The sequence below is a fragment of the Callorhinchus milii genome, unplaced genomic scaffold (genome assembly GCF_018977255.1).
Source record: "Callorhinchus milii isolate IMCB2004 unplaced genomic scaffold, IMCB_Cmil_1.0 Scaffold1, whole genome shotgun sequence".
NCBI lineage: Eukaryota > Metazoa > Chordata > Chondrichthyes > Chimaeriformes > Callorhinchidae > Callorhinchus > Callorhinchus milii.
The window spans coordinates 32403865-32422050 of record NW_024704742.1 but is presented as its reverse complement, the minus strand read 5'-3'; the positions used below and the strand labels follow the sequence as shown (position 1 = coordinate 32422050).

The window sequence follows — 18186 nt, the reverse complement described above, 5'->3', positions numbered from 1 at the left end:
TAATAATAATAATTGTATTTGATATTCCACCTTATCATGTCATTGAGAAGTCTCAAAGCGCTTCATAGAATATACCGTAAAGTGTCTGTTAACTTTGTGGGTGAAACTTGGCAGCTAATTGTGCATAGCAGTGGTCCACAATCAGTTGTGGATTGAATGACCAAATTATAATTTAAAATGTATTAAAAATAAAAAAACACAAACCTTTTTTACATTTAGCATTCAAGTCAGTCATTATATTTAATTATTTCTCACACTGACAATTTTTTGTTGCATTAAAAATGATGCAAATCACATGAAGCAAACATGCTTATACCCAGGCATATAGCATACACTAAGTTTTACATGCTATGGAAACAGTATATTTAATATGTAAATACATACGTACTTTTGCTGCTCTGTAAAACCAGGTTCCCTTCTCCATCTGCTTAAGAACTTTAAAGTGGACCTATTTAACCTGAGTAAGATCTGCTGCACACACTGACTCTCAGGTAAACTTAATGCATCCTTTTATTATAAAGAGATGACTTTTGTCATGAAAAATTCAAACATAGCCACAAGCATTATACTGTTTTTAGACATCATACCCATCAACTGTTTATGTACCTAGGCAGCTTTTCTATGCTTTTGTTTTTGTCTGCGTTTTTCCCCTCTCTTTTCACTTCCAGAGATGGTCCCTTTTAACTGCTGTTAAATACAACACAAATTTACTTTTATGAAGCACCTTTCACGTCGGGAAAGTATCCCAAAGCGCTTAAAAGATCTGCACAAGAACAACCGGGGAACTCGTTCTCCAATTTCCACTCTACATGGACATACGTGACGTCAAGGTCTTGTTTAATATTGAGGCTCTCAGTGTTGCTCAGCTAAATCATTTTTAATTCATTCGCATCAGTATTGGTCCAATTGTGTAAAGGCACTTTGCATTTCAGGCCAGGGCAGCTGTTTGAAATATTTTTTCTCACAGGTGTTGTTTTTTGAAGGCTGGCATATTGTCCACAAAACAATTTTTTGTAGCTCATGACTTGCCAAACAACTTTTAATGATGGTGGACACCATTAAACTTGTCTTCTCTCACCCTGCTCCCTATCATAATTGTTAGGTACTTCAAGGCGCACAATCTACAGGAAGGGCACTATGGTATATAAGAGCAAGTAGTTATTAATGTGTCGTGTACAAGATACAGTCATTTGGAAACAGATTATTATAGGATATTCTGAAGTTGTCAAGGGTCATATACATAGTGTGACAACTGGTTGCAATTCGATCTTTGTTCATTTCCGTGGCCTGGCTGCCAAACTTCAATTGTTCTGAAGTGAAATGCCGTGTGCTATAGTTACAAAAATATCACAATACCTAGTTGTCTGACAAGCTGCCAGTTACCCTTCTATGGAGTATCTATAATAGGATCCCGGTGTCCTGGCCACAATATTGAAATTACCCATGAACCTATTGCATTTTTAAAATGTCTCTGCAATACCACATTGATGTTTTCCTTGAATTGCCACAGTCTTCCTCACCGTTCACCACAAATAGTGAGACAGGCTCTAATTTTGTATTGTGAGCAGTGACAAATGTATTAGGTGCAGGTTGAAAATGCAGAACATTAAATCCAACGCAGCTCTTATGTTGACTTTCCATATAAACTATACTATGATGACTGCGGGGCAGCTTCAGTGAGAAGTTAACGTTGCCAAGATCGAGTAACAAGTTGAAAATGACCTAACCAGAGATATCATATCTGTAGGTTGTAGTTGATAGCAGGCAGTGTGCGGAATTCTCTCATTTGGCTTTATTGATTTGCAATTTAAAGCATTCCTCTTCATATGTTGACGAGAGCAAAACAAAACAATGCAGTGTTTCTAACTTGCATTCAAAGCAATAATAAATTGTAACATCTGAAGAATAAGGCATTATCAGAGATGATTTAAGCAGCTCTACAATACATCTAGGTAAATGTGGCGAACGTAACAGGCAGCATAATCCTCCTCAAATGCTAAAATAGTAAAAGTAATAGTAATAGTTCTTATGATTTAGGTCATTCCAGACACAAGTAAATTTCTATGTATAGGTGACATACATATGTGGAAATAGTGATGGATTTCCTCATTTTTCAGATGCCCAGCTGACCCAAAAAATAGACATTCTCTTCAGTTCACCATAATGAACATTATTTGCACTGGATCATTCATTGTATCGGATCATTGTATCATATATAGTGCCTTCCATGTTGGGAAAACATCTCAAAGTGCTTTGCACAGCTGCCTGCTCATTGTACACTGCTGGCTGAACACTCATACTGTGTGTGTATGAGGGGTGGCGAAAGGCGATTGAAAGCGTGGTCAAAGAGTCTTAAAGGAAGCAGATTTCAAAGATAGAGAGGAAGGGAGCGAGTCGAAGGGGTTCGGGGATCAAGTTCCAGAGTCACGCAGAATAGCTGAAAACTCGCTCATCCATGGTGGGGTGGATCGGCAGGGTACATGAAGCAGGCCAGCATTCACTAAACATATGTCACAGGATGACATGAGCAAAATGGTAGCAAATAAAATGCTTCATTCACACGGATAGTGAAAACAGCAACTGTAAAAAAAAAATAAGGTGAAAGCAAATAAAAAATAGCATAGTCATGAGTCAATCATCACATACTGTGTTGAGAGATTAATAACATTTGTTCTGCCAAGGCATCATCATTCCTCCTTACCTATTTCCCTCTCCCCCCCAATTGAAGCACAAGGCTGATGATGCCGGAATAGGGAAACCTGGGTACAGGACTAATATCCATAATGCAGGTCTCCACATCTCCTAGATTACAAAGAGTGGAAAAGAGAACAATCTATAGCAAGTAACACTGCGCGTTTTTTTTTAAAAATCCATACAAATTGCAGGAAAACAAGAAGATAGAAGAGTTGCATGATATACAGTGATGTGGTCCTGCCCTCAGGAGGAGGGGTAAGGAGCTGTAAAATAGCAACAGCCTCAATACAATGATGCACTATTTAAATGATTAGCAAAATTCAAACCAACTAAAACATTTTCAACAGTATAGCTTTCTACCAACTGCAACCTACTGGAATAGAACCTACAGTGTCCTTAAACAAGGTGAAAGAGGTTGTAGAGGAGTAAATACACATAAAACACGAGTGAGAAACATGACTCTAGCTGTCATCAATTCCTGAGCTGGAAGCACAACTGTTCTTGCTCTCTCAAGGACATGTTTCCCTTTCTTGTCATATGGTGAAACCCAAGGACTTTACATCTGCTCATTGTCCCCCTCACCAGATGGTTATAATGCTAGTGGAGTCCTGTAGCTCAGTGGTTAGAGCACTCGCTTTGCAAACGAGAGACCTGAGTTCAATTCCAGGCAGGTCAGGGCGAAACCTTGGGCAAGTTTCCTTACTAATAATAATCCCTCCAAAACCAAAAAGAATAATAAATTGGTCATTTTCAATCCATGACTGTTTGTGGGACACTGCTGTGCGCAATTGGCTGTCGCGTTCGCCCACAAATATACAGTCAATTCACTTTACAGTATATTCTGTGAAGCGCTTTGGGATGTCCTCCCGACGTGAAAAGCGCTATAACAAACGCAAGGATTATTATTATTAGTTGTCTCCAGGTTTATCCATTTCAGTCACTTTTTATGATACTTTTTTTTTGCCTCCTTTTGACCTTTTTTCTCCATTTCCCTCATGAAAACCCCCCGATTGATTCACTAATATTCTAACAAGGTAGGGAAGAGGGCCTTTAAATAGCTTCGGCAGCTATGATTGGTGCATTGTAATTACATACTGGGGAAGGTTCATAATGGAAATGTGGATTAACTCCTTAATTTATCTTGTGGTGCCGCACTTAAAAAAAAATCCTTGCTTTTGGCTATAGCTCCTTTAACGTCAGGAGGATGTCACAAAACACTTCACAGGATTTACTGTGAAATGGAATGACTATGCATTTTTCATCAGCCCAATTGTGCACAGTAATGTTTAACAAACAGCCACATGGCCAATGTTATTTGGAGAATTTGTTGGCCAGAACAACAGAAGAACTCCCTTCTTTTTTTGAATAGACCTGTGGGATTTTTAACATTCCCCTGACCAGGGGGATTGGACATTGGTTTATTATCTCATGTGAGGGACAACACCTCCAACAATGAACCATACCCCCAGCACTGCATTAGAGTGTTCGCTTAGACCTATGAGTTAAAGTCTGAGTGCGGGGTTTGAACTTACAACCTATTGACTTAGAAGCACCATCAAACGAGCCAGGCTGACACATTTCCCTGCTTTTACATCGCCATCGACTGTGTGTTGAAAGAATCATGAGAGGTTGATGGCTAAGTAGATGAATAATGTACTACCTAAACCTCTTACCATGTTACAATGTTACAAAACCACATACTATCACTCCATGAGGCAGTATCTTCATACCCCAGAATCCCCTCAGCCTGCTCCCTCCACCCATTCCTCTCACCCCATCTTCAAGAAGGAAATACTTTACTGTGTTTTTTTTGCCCTGCACTGGTGTTCAGGGCATAGGTGTTCAAAGAACGCATGAATCTTGTGCAATCATTGCGAGTTTTTAAATTCTCTCCTGCTGTAAACTTCACATATCTATCCAATTATTGGGGAGAACTGCAGAAGTGCAGGGTAAAATTGTTGCAGCTTTTTAATCGAAAACCAAAGATTGATAAAAGCTGTAAAGTAGTCAGCTCTACTATAAGGTGAAGTCAAAGCACTGGGAAAGAGGGCAATTCCTTCCCATCAAATTAGAATGGAGGGAGAATTCTGCCCCAGATGTAATGCGCATCAAGATATTGCTCACAAAGCTGAGCTATAATTTAAAACGTAAACACAATACAGAAGAGGGTCATATATCAGTAGAGAAAGTAACAGACAATAACAAGTCAACCAGAAGCCTTATTCCATATCACTTCTCTGAGCACAGCTGTGCTATTATAGCGACAGCGACTGTAGTAATTATATATTTATGAATCAATTCATTAATTTTCTTGTTTTTCTCTTGTCAGTTTTTTCATTACCTGAAGTCTTTTTTCCTTCCACTGGGGTACAGTTCTGTAGGTGGCCACCACCCTCTGGTACCTCAGATTTCACATGCACAACTTGTCCCTCCGCCTCACCCCCTCCCTTGCCTCCTTCAGGACCCATCTCAAGACCCTCCTCTTTGACAGTGCCTTCGATCAACCTCCTTCCCCCCCTTGCCCTCCACCATCCTCAATCCTGACCTCTCACCCCCCGACGTGAAAGGGGCTATACAAATGTAATTTTGTTGTTGTCATTGAGCAGCCGAAAGCCATTCAACTGTGGGTGGCATCACAGCATTGCCTGGTGTGAACGTGGCAATATCCATACAACTTTGTTACTTGGGGGACTGAGGGAGGGGGTGTCACTGGATAGTGATCGGGAGAGTGTTTGCGCTGATGCATGCTATAATATCCAGTGAGACATGGAGCAATGTGGACCAGAATGTCACAGGTTGACCCTCGGTCAGTGCTGCATTAAATGATCTAATCTCCCCATGAACCACGCCAGTGATATTCCTGATCTCATGACTCCCTCGCTACACACTGACCAACCAAAGGAAAACATTCTGAAATAGTTAATGTATCAGATTAAGTCCATTTGCTTTTTCAGGATGCCAAATGCTGAATATCTAGAAAAAGGATCAATTGAGTCGGCCACTTTCCTGCTCTCTTTGCTGTTCTTCCCATTTTGATTATATATATATACACACACACATATACATATATGTAAAATGTTTAATATGTAAAATAGATGTATATATCTTTTTAAAACCATACTTCTATGGTTACAAAACATTAACTGTTAATGTTTAGTAATGTGAAAATTGATGCTCTAATCTTTCCTTTGAAATTTTTTAAAAATAAGGTGTTAATTAATATCAAACATATCAGAAGCTTGCTGTACAGTTTCCTCCTTCACCTTTAAAGCCTTCCACTCCCTTTAAAGCCCCCCGCCTTGCCCGCCCCACCATCGAAGGTCAGGCTTTCAGCCTTTCTACACAGCACTCTTTGGAACTTTGTCTCACCCCTTCCCTCACCTCCTTCAAGGTCTGGCTCAAAACCTTCCTCCTTGCCTCACCTTTAGTCATCTTCCTACCCTCAACTCAGGTCCAAAACCTCAACTGCCCAGCACATTGGGATGTCCTCCCGACATGAAGGGTGCTATGTAAATGCAGTTTGTTGTTGCTGTTATCATGCAGATTTAGTGTAGAAACTATGACAATAATATTTCATAGAGGTTACATACTTAAAGAGAAACAATATAAAAGTGTACAAAACTGAACGAGCAGGGAATTGATCAGGGTATAAAGCGCCAATGAAGCATTTGGCACCAGCAGAAGCTGAATGGGACAAACAAGACTCCTTTGTACTGTAAACATTCTAGCATGCTATGAATTATTAATTGATCTTTAATAACTGGTATGAAACATGCCTCAACAAATGAAAAGCCACATTTACAGCAGAAGACAACGCACAATTCACACTCGGTATAATACAGTGTTATTTTACAACAACGTGAACATAAATTAATAATCTGGAAGAGAATGGTTAATAATATTTCATGTCCGACAGGATCACACCCTAAGTATCAGTCTGCTATACCTTCCAGATGCTGCACTCTGGGATGCTATCCTGCATGAGGGATGCTATGTAAATGCAAGTTGTTGTTGCCTCACGGGGTAGTGCTCCGAGACGCTACCCGTGTGAGGGGCGCTATATAACTGCAAATTTTTACTGTGGTTGTGCATTTCCAGTTTCATTAAATTTGGATCTCAAACATTTAGAGTTTTTCTTTACATTTAATAAATAAAAAATCCTCTGAATTACTTGCTCCATCATTAGATCATGGTATGGTTATATTTACCCATGGTGGCTAATAAGCTCCACTCGAGGATAATCATAGAATTGAAAAAGATTCAAACAGGTTTACAACCAGAAACACAAACACACACTGGCGTAGAAACACACCAACCCACACACCACACCCACCCACACCAAACACTTTACTTTCATAAGAACATAAGAACATAAGAATTAGGAGCAGGAGTAGGCCATTCGGCCCTTCGTGCCTGCTCCGCCATTCAATAAGATCATGGCTGATCTTCTCACCTAACTCTGATTACCTGCCCTATCCCCATATCCCCTAATCCTTCTATATTTCAAGAATCTATCAGTCTCAGCCTTGAAAATGTTTCAATCCAGTGAAGGGTTTTGAGACATTGCAACAACATGATCAGATGCTGTATCAAATGCAAAGATTATTTATAGTGTATATTATTTGCCTCAAGTATTTCCAATTTTGTTTTGAAAGCTGTTTATGAACTTGCATTCAACAGCCACTCATACATTATACATTAGAATATACAGCACAGAAACAGGCCACTCAGCCCAACTGGTCTATGCCGGTGGTTATGCTTCAAATGAGCCTCCTCCTGCCCTTCCTCAACTAAGCCTACAAGCATAACCTTCTATTACTTTCTCCCTCATATACCTATCTAGCTTTCCCTTAAATACATCTATGCTATTTGCCTCCACAACTCCTTGTGGTAGATTGTTCCACATTCCCACTACCGTGTGAAGGAATTTCTTCTAACTTCCTTATTTGATCTATTTGTGACTATTTTATATCGATGGTCCCTGGTTTTGGTTTCCCCCACAAGTGGAAACATCTTCCCTATGTCTACCCTATCAAAACCTTTCATCATTTTAAAGACCTCTATCAGGTCACCCCTTACCCTCCTCTTTTCAAAAGAAAAGAGTCCAAGTATGTTCAGCCTTTCCTGATAGGTATAACCTCTCAGTTCCAGGATCATCATTGTGAATCTCCTTTGCACCCTCTCCAGTGCCTCTACATCCCTTCTATAATGTAGGGACCAGAACTGCACACAGTAGTCTAAGTGTGGTCTAACCAAGGGTCTATAGCAGTTTACCATAACTTCCCTGCTTTTCATTTCTATCCCTCTAGAAATGAACCCCAATCCCCGGTTTGCCTTTTTTAGGGCCTTATTAACCTGTGTTGCTACTTTTAGTTAATTGTGTCTGTATACTCCTAGATCCCTTTGCTCATCTACCTAATTTAGGTTTTTATTTTCCAGGATGTATGTGACTTCCTTATTCCTTCTACCAAAATGTACCACTGAACACTTTTCTACATTTGCCATTTAAATGCCCACTCAGCAAGTTTATTAATGTCTTGCTGTAATTTGTTGCAGTCCTCCTCTGTATTAACTACTTCCCCCAATTTGGTGTTGTCTGCAAATTTTGAAATTATACTGCTGATTCCCGAATCCAAATCATTAATGTATATTGTGAACAACAGTGGTCCCAATACCGATCGTTGTGGAACACCACTGCCCACCCCCTACCAGTCTGAGTAGCGGTCCAACATTCCACATTCAAACAATCTGAAGTGTAAAAGAAGTATTTTATGAATAACAAACATAAACCTGAAGGGGAAAGAGAAAGAGAATGAAGGACATGCCGTTGTGATGACCGTAGTACATTAATTTGTACTGCATCGTCTCTGTAGTTTCTTTTATGGAACAGAAACTAAAGAATGACTTTAATTTAGGGCAATATTGCTCCCCCAAAGCATTTTTCAGCAGTACAGAGGCACCAAAACTCATACTCCAGTACACTACAAAAATTGAGAAGATGATCATAAAAATTACACCATAGAAAAATGCCATTCGGCCTGTCATCCCTGAATCATGCCAGTTCTTTGTTGGAACCATCTAATCTGATCCTTTTTCCCTATTCTTTCTGCACATCCTTTTATATCTTTATTCTTCGAGGGTTGATCTGATACCTCTTGAATTAACAGAATTGACTTGGTTTCAATAGCCATTTATGGTAATGCATTCGGCAATCAAATAACTGTGACTAAAAATTATTTTAGCTTTCCCTTCTATGTTTCAGTTGGTAAGTTCAGGAGAAAACAAGATAATCAAGAAGCTGAGAGGTACTAACAAGCATGGATTAAGACTGAAAATGATAAGGAATTTTGCAATCTTGAGAGCTTAGGTAAGAACGGGTCAGATTCAGCGACAATCATGTGTTTTTGATAACATTAATATAGCACTTTTCTCATAAGGTGAATGTCTCGATGCATTTCATATTACTAAACAGAAAGGATGCAAGGAGGAGGAGAGTAGGACAAAGTAGTTGGAGCTTGGGAGAAAGAAGAGACACAACTCTGGATGTCCATAGCAATACTGACAAAATAAAGTCACCAGACATATTGTGATGGAAAGAGAGACAGAGATGAAGGAGTATCAGATGGTAAGTTTTCATGGCTCTGTCTGTCATTCCAGCTAACCAAGACATAGGAAGGAAAATTAATAGGACCAGCTGGATCAATCAATCAGTCAATATACTGCATCAATATATTTTAATAAATGATTTAAAATGTTATTAAATACTGTAAAGCAAAGACCACATAAAGGGGTGGCTGTACATGGGTGACATTGATTTAATCATTTTTCCAACATAAAAAGGTTTTCTAAATAGTGTTGGGGAACAAGAGTATGATAACATTTATATTTAAAGAGTGAATTCACTGAGATTTGCCTATAATAATTTGTTCACAGGATAATCTCTCTCCAAAGCTTATCACATTTAGTGACCCAAATGCTATTGTCCTGCATCAGTTATACTGTTCAAACTGATGTTTAAACAATTGTCTAAAATATTATTAAATGCACATCACTGGATTAAAGTACCCACATGAAAGGTTTGTGCACAACTTAAAATGACATTGCACTTTATTACCCACAGCAATGAACCCTCCCACAATGCTTCAAAGCTAAACAAAGATTAAAGGCATCAGTTTGAAAGGAATAATTAACCGTGACAAATTCTGGGTTTTAAAACTGGAGTTCTGCTGCTGCCACTTACTCTATAGTTGTTTTGAGCTGGATACTATTTTTGTTCAACTATGAGCTTCAGTTTTTCCTTTCAGATTTTCTCAAAGTCTATAGGTCAAGCCATCACTCTTAACAGGTTATCCAAGTTACATTAAAATCTAGAAGGAATTGCATTTTGTTCCTCAACAAAAAATTGCATTATATACACCCAAAAAAGTCCTCAGAACAGCACTCAGGAGATGATATCCTGCACTTTACAAATGCAAGTCGTTGTTGTAATTCATTTTCATAAAATTATCAGGTACTTTCTTTGCTAACAATAGGGACTATTTGCTGGGATATGGTTTTACATTTTATATATTATTTTATATTTTATTAGTATTTTTAAAACATACTCTGTAATATTAATCCTTGCATTTGGTATTAGAAGGTACTATATATTTTGCTTACAGAATACAGTCAATCCACTTTACAATTTACTGTGAAGTGTTTTGAGATGTCTTGATGATGTGATAAGGCACTATATGAAATGCAAGGATTATTATTACAGTATATTATTTACCTGGAGCCTCCGTTATTTAACATTTCTTACATTTGATTGTGACTATGTCACGCAAATGGTTATTCTTCATGTTTGAATCTTGACTTTGACTCTGTGTGTATGAAAGGCTAGGAGTGGGGGAGAGAAGAGGAAAGAAAATCACCGGCAAGCCCAAATCTGCCCTCAAACTGTTGCCCAGCCAAGCACAGAGATCACTCACTAAGTCATCCTGGCTGGTTGACTTTTGTTGCTTGACAAAAAGCTTGGTTGACTTTCCCCCTCCTACGTCCCCACCTCAAGCCTAGTTAAGAACATCTACATCAGCATAAACCAGGTTTTGAACCTGGGACCTTCTAGCTCTGTATAACTCAATTGCACGAGACTGCCTGTATATCTTATTTTTAAATAATCCATCACTGTGCAGTCTGTCCCTGAGTGTCACTGGCCTGAGACAGCAATGTCAATGCTGTCTTTTTAAAGCATGATCATTGTTCCTAAAATTAACGTTATTAAATGTCAAAGGTGCCGCAATACAACACCAAGAGCTAGCCAGCAATGGCAACTGTTTCATTTCAAGGAAACCAGCACAACATTCTTTCTGTTACAAAGCAGCACCGTGCTTATACTGTACTATTCAATGATTTTCTACACTTCAAAAGTATAGGGTGGCAGCAAGTTCATTCAAATTCAAGACTGTGCTGATTACCAGAATTTGAGATGTGGTCAAATAAGAACTTACTTTTGAAAAATAAATACTTGTCCACCTCCAAGCAATATCCCTTAAAAATACTTGATCTATACAGAGAACAAAGAAAATAGCTGTTTGTGGAACAGTGGGTGTGCAAATTGGTTGCTGTGTTTGCCAACAAATACACAGTCCATCCACTTCACAATATATTCTGTGAAGTGCTTTGAGACGTCTCAACAACGTGATAAGGTGCTATATCAAATGCAAGGATTATTCTTATTACAAATACAAAGTTACTACATTTTACAGTAAATCATGGAAGCATTTTGAAATGTTTCAATGATGTAATAAGACATTATATCAAATGCAAGGATTATTATTTGTTAACGCTTTCCACCTGCGATAAATGTATTAAATCACTTAGAAAAGAATCCTTATGAAATGTACAAATAAATCTAATTCTATGTGTGCAAATTGGATCCTGTGTTCACCCATACACTATCTAACAATCACTACAATTTACAGAAAAGTTGGGAAGTCTTTGACATGTTGGATATTATCAATGCTACATCAATTGCAGGAAGTACAGGAAGTACTCTTAGATTGTGCCGTAGTTGAGCACAGGTCTACTGTGTATCATTGCTGTACGGGAAGCGCAATAGGCCTGCATTCTGGCATTGACTAGTTGACTTCCTGTGTTAAAAAATGACTGAATTCTAAAGTACCAAGTTGATGCCATCATTTTCTGTGCATTGCACAGGAATGTAGCATCTGAGATAATGGGCTCAGGCAAGTGTTATAACGAGATTGCTGTGTTTTTAATTATTATTTCCTTGTACTATGCTTAAGTATGAATCAACCCAATGCAGATTACATAGCCCAGAGCATTCAACTTCAATTCAAGAGGATCCATCATTGCTAACATACGTTACTAACATCTAAAAGATAAAATCACTCAGTTCTACGTCTCAATATTATATAGAATATCATTGGAACTTCAAATTCTGACACTATTACGATTTCTAAGCATACAATTCAGATTCCTGAATGATACAAAAACCGTGGCTTCACTTCACTTTTAAGTTTGTCAAGTGTAGTGACTATTCATGAGCAGTGATTACAAGGCAGTATTCATACTAAAGGGATTAAGATGATAGCTATAAATCTTTTGAACTTTTAATCTTTTATTCATCGCATTTCCTTTACATTGCTTCACAGTGCAAAAGGTGGTGCACAAGTATGTTAGCTGAAGACAGGTTAGAGGTACACAATGTTCTGACATTTGAATGTTGTCTGCAGTACACCACCAATCGCCTCTATCAGCAGCTTTAGTCTGCCATGTTAAACATTACCTTAAAAGGGAAAGAAAAAGAAATAGCGCATGGCAGTAAAGCTCACAATAGACATACTGCACTTCTGACTTTGTGAAGCTAGGATGAGGCTAGAGCTTCATATCATAATTGAAGCAAGACAAGAAAAGCAGTTCAAGCATACTGTTTGAATTGGACAGAAAGACTGAACTTTGATTTTTAGAAATCAACTTCTTTTGTCTTTGATACCAATTCACAGAGTCATCTTACTCTCATCAATAATAATAATAATAATAATAATAATAATAATAATCAAGTAAGAAACCTGGGTTTGATTCCCTTCAGGGATAAATGTTGGATACGTTTCCTTACTCCACACACCTCTGTTTACCTAGCAGTAAGTAGGAATCCATTATTAGTCGATTGGTGAATCACTTTTCCGGTGGTAATAATTCTTTTTAAAAAAATTGGTCACCTCAATCCACGACTGTTTGCAGGACACTGTTGTGTGCAATTGGCTGCCACGTTTTGGCCACAAAATATACAGTCAATTCACTTTACAGTATATGTGAAGCACTTTGAGACGTCTCAAAGACGTGATAAAGCGCTTTATGAAGTGCAAGGATTATTATTATTATTACTATCCTATTTCTGTGACTCAGTGAAGCACACTGCAGTCCGAGCATGCAGTTGAATCCTACTTTATTGGATAGGAACTACCCATTAAGTGCCAGAAGCGAGTTCCTTCCTTCTTCTTTTCCCCACCCATCTTTGCCTCCTCACCAATGTTCATAACACCAACTTGTGTGAAACCGGTCACCACTGATCATGGATTCTGATTGCCAGTTGTTGAGCTTCACTCTGAGACTTTTGTTCAGCAAAGAGCTACAGATTGAATGCATGTCCAGGTAATTCATAGTCAGATTTCTAAATTTGAACCACACGTTCACGTCAAACCCCAAAATATTCTATTTTGCCTAAATTCCCAACTATCCAAGGAAATGTTGCAGATGGTTTCCAGAAGCTCCCAAAACACTACCACAGAGTATTACAGTTCTTCCCCGAAGATGTGGAGAACAGAAAACCAAGATTAACAAAATCACTGTCACAAGGTGGTGCTTATTGAATATCAGAAATCATGAGGGCAAAGTTCAAGTTGTTCAGAAGCATTATCCGACCTATCACACTTCAAGGTGACGCTGATCACCTTGTAAAATGATCTCACAGGATTACGTTTTTATTGTGGGGAAGAGTCAATTTGTTACAATTTCTATTGTTTACAATGAAAAAAAACAGATTTTAAATTCCATCTTTTTAAAATCATACACAAAACATGACCACAGTGCAGCATTGGATGGAAAACTTGCAAATATTGCTTATATCCAGGCACTTTGTCTTATATAAATATTAGTATTGTATCATCAGTCCTCCTAGATAGTTGACGCTGTTTGTAACAAATCTCTGATACAGACTGATACACAGTCTGTTAATGACTGTTAAACATGGGAAGAGTTATTCCTGTTGTAAAATACTTTAAAATTTAACAACTGGTTTAAAACACAAAGGCCTAGATAATATTATTAGATAATATTCTTCCAGATAACCAAACAACAACACAATTTCCTTGTAATTTCACGTGTAGCATCTCAGAGTGCTTAAACAGCAGCGTGGCTTGACGCTAATCCAGAAAGAGGGGGGCGACAAGTAACTGAAGCCAGGATCAAAGAGGAAGATATTCAGGTGTGATCTGAAGATAGGCAAGGAGAGAGTCAGTTCATTAGAACAAGCCAGAAGCACTCCGAGACGCTACACTGCGTGAAGGGCGCTATACAAATGCAAATACAAGGGCGCTATACAAATGAAAGTTGTTCTTTATAAAAAATGTTTTGTGATCTAGTAATGAGGAGTGTGGTATACTTAAGCCACATTTTTTAATATTGTAACTTTGTTTAAAATACTTTTCAAGTTTAAATGAGAACATTTATGAATTCTGCAGTCCATGTTTCCAGTATTTCATTCACGCGCAAGGCTCTGTGAGTCATCACAAATTGACTTGAACTGAAGAAATCCATTATTTCAAAGCTCTATTATGAAACCAAAGAACTTCACCTGTGTTACTAACTGCAAGAACAGGTTGACAAGACATCAATCTTTAACTATCTGTAAATATTTCTTGTGTGATCACATAGTACTAGTTTCAGATTTCTTCTGAATTCTTATTTACTCTAAGTAATGACATTTTGGATTCAATCTGTAAATCTGGGAGATATTTTATACCTTCTGAAGCGAGACCAAGAATCCAGCAAGAGATTACACTTGATCAAGTATCACATTTGTGCTTGTAAGGGGAAATTGTCATACTTTGTATTTGTACATGTCGTATTGGCTAATAAGAGAAAATGCAGTTTCTTTAATATTGTGGATGCAAAAGAAAGTCAAATTCATTAGGGCGACATCCACATGTTTCACAGTATTATGGGTTAGTGAACATTTCCATGGGTATAACACTTATTCCATTTGAATTGCATTAGTCATCAGTGAAGTATTTTTAATATGCTTCATAATTATTTGCTAACAAGTCATTGATCCCTCTTCAAACAAACACTGTGCAAACAACTGGTGCAAGGTCATGCTTTCCATTGGGTAGTCCCTCACCCACGCAGCAATAAGCTTGTGCTGGCTCAAATGGTATTTGTGATTTATGTACTGTTTATTGCGGTTTTATTTCCCTTCCTTCTTTTCGGTCCCTAAGTACTATTCCCAAAACAGAGGCCCATGAAAATACCACTCAAAACTGTCAAGAGGTGAAAATAGCCCTCCCTTCCTCATCAAACCTCCACCTGACAGCACAGCAGTAATCAGGATTCCAGGGCACTGAACTTGCCAGAAATAAATGGAAAGGTGGAGCCAAGGAGCATGAATTTCTCTCTCAGCTCTCTCCACTCAAAGCTAACCAGTCAGAATTTTAAACATCATGGGATAACATGAAGTGTGCTCCTAGTTTCAATTTCAACATTGAAAATTAAAATGTAATATAATAACAATAATCCTTGCATTTGAAATAGCACCTTTCACGTCGGGAGGACGTCCCAAAAGCCTACACAGAATTTACTGAATAGGGTTAACTGTGTGTTTGTGGGCAAACACGGAAGCCAATTTGCACACAGCAATGTCCCACAAACAGCCATGAATTGAGTGACCAATTTTCTTTTAAGATATTGTTGGCCAGGACACAGTGGTTCTCTGATTACTATGGTTGCTATTGCAATGCCTAATTTTTAGCACGTGTGCAACATTCACGAAAAAAAATCTGCTAACTGAATTGCCAAACTGTCTGACGCAAGTCACTTTCTTACCCCATTCCCTCTGCCCCTTTCTATCTGTTAGTTCTGAGATACATAAAAATTAAAGGTAGAACTCGTGAAAGAGATTTTAAGAATCACAGTTTGGCAAAAGTTTATGTTGGTAGTAACTGGTGATTGCAGCAAATCATTCTAGATAAAGGCAATGGATTTGGAGAGACTATAATACTCAGTGAACTGCAGCTATAATTAGGTGTCTGGTCCATTCTAATCCCTAAGACGTCACCCTCTGTTACAAGTATCTGTTGACACATTGCATGCCATGCATAACACTGGCATACCAATCTCAACATGCACAATAGTGTTGCAGACACTATTGTTTTATCGCTGAATTTATTTGGTAATTACTAAAAACAAATCCAAAAACCACAGAGTGGGGGTTCAACAGACTTTTCCATCTCTTCAACGTGAAATCCAACACAACTGCTTTCTTACAAGTGAGCCATTGAGCAATAGAGAAATGAGATTTATTGTTAGCTTTGGGGAAAATAATCAAACGGTCATTTCAAGTTCTATATACAGTCAATTCGTTTTACAGTACATTATTATTCACCCACAAAATATACAACTAATTCACTTTACAGTATATTCTGCAAAGCGCTTTGAGACGTCTCAACAAGATGATAAGGCGCGATATCAAATGCAAGGATTCTTCTTGTTGTAACAAGGTTTGTGATACTTAAGACTGCATTCTTTTCAACAAGGTGAAAAAAAAGGTTGCCTCCAATCTATTGCACTGGGGTTATCAGAAACAACGTGAGTTATCAGGGGACCTGTGGAAACAGACTGCGATTCTTAACAGAGCCCAGGCATTGCCCAGGGGGCTCTCCTTTGCACCCACCTTCCTCTGCTGTTTCTCCCAGGCTGGGTCCAGCAGCAGGTCCCTGTCCCAGTCCTCCTCCTGCAACATGTACACCTCCAACTCGCTCTCATAGTAGTGGTTATTGTATTGCACGCTTTCTTCTGCTTCAGTCATGATAACTTCTCTTCTTTGTTTGAAAAAAAATCAAATCAAACCCCAACAGCTCTCGGACAAGCTGTTTCTGTGTAGGGGCTGCTGGCTGGTGAGCAGGTGTTGAGATGCAATGCTCCCTCTCTCTCTCTCTCTCTCTCCTGGCTGTGCTGGTCTGTGTCTGAGCCCTGATACTCTTGTACCTGCTCTCACGTGATCCAGCCCTGCATCCCCCCCCCCCCCCCCCCACCCCACAAGTGTGTCAGTGTGTGTCTGTCTGTGTGTTTCTGTGTGTTTGCAATTGGAAAAGCTGGAGGAAATCTGTCATCATATCATTAACTTCTCTATAAGATTCTGGCACCAAGAGTCAGTGTGCACTGTGTTGACCTGACAAGCAGCTATTCTTAGACCTCTTGACATTCACCATCCAGAAGAGCTATTTGGCCCCTGTGCAAGCTCTCTGAAGTCCCATTCTCTTGCCTTTTGCCCATACCTTGTCCGGGTGTATCCTTTTCAAATATTTATCTAATTTCTTCTTAAAAACTAGTACGGTAACGGATCTTACCTCAACCACAGTTCTAAAAAGGGCATTCTGTAGCCTAACAAAACTCTGTATATAAAAAAAATCTCCGAACCTCCCCCTTTGCTCTTTTGGTAATGCTTTTTGAGATTTTCTCCAGGTTATAGGTAGTATATCAAATGCAAGGGTTATTATTACTACCTTAAATCTATGCAAAAATGTATTGTTACCACCTTAAATCTATGCCCTCTGTTTACCAATTCAGTGGAACTGTAATTTAAAAAACAGATCTTATAATATCTATCGAAAACAGCCTAGTATTTCCTCTACATTAAATCCCTGGAATCCTCCTTGTGAATCTCCACTGCACCCTCTCTATGACATTGGCATGCTTTCCGACGGTAGGCTACCCAAAACTGGACATAATACTCTTAACAGTGAAATAACAAATGATTTATCCAGGCTTAGCATTACTCCATTGGTGCTATATTCTACACCACAAATTATAAAACGTTATTTCATTAGCTTTTTTATAGCTTTGTAGCTCCCACCTTTAAAGATTTGTGTATATTAATCTCTCTGCTCTTCCACTTGTTTTAACGGTTTACCACTTAATATATCACCTCACAATTTTCTTTATTATATTTTGCCTACCATCTATCTGCCCAATCCACTAGTACATCAGTATCCTCCCAATGCCATTTATAGTCACAAGATCTCAAGGGAGATTAGGATGAAGACAACTCTTACCATCCTCCCAGCACATTATCAAGCTGCTTCTTAAAGTCCAGCATCCTGGACTCAACCACCTTTCCTGATAACCCTTCATGTTTCAGTCATTAACTACCCTCTGGGTAAAGAAATACCTGGTTTCTGTCCTGAAGTGTCCCGTATAACCCTAAACCAACAT

At 38.6% G+C, this 18186-nt stretch overlaps 1 protein-coding gene across 1 annotated transcript in view; it reads right to left on the bottom strand.

Moving 5' to 3' along the window:
* The window catches only part of LOC121849974 (alpha-actinin-2-like), a 53558-nt gene extending 36567 nt beyond the window's left edge, over positions 1-16991 (bottom strand). The window contains exon 1 of the mRNA XM_042339647.1: positions 16646-16991. Within this exon, the coding sequence (XP_042195581.1) occupies positions 16646-16780 (135 nt within the window). The 5' untranslated portion in view covers positions 16781-16991. The remainder of the gene's footprint in view (positions 1-16645) is intronic.
* Between the last annotated feature and the right edge of the window lie 1195 nt (positions 16992-18186).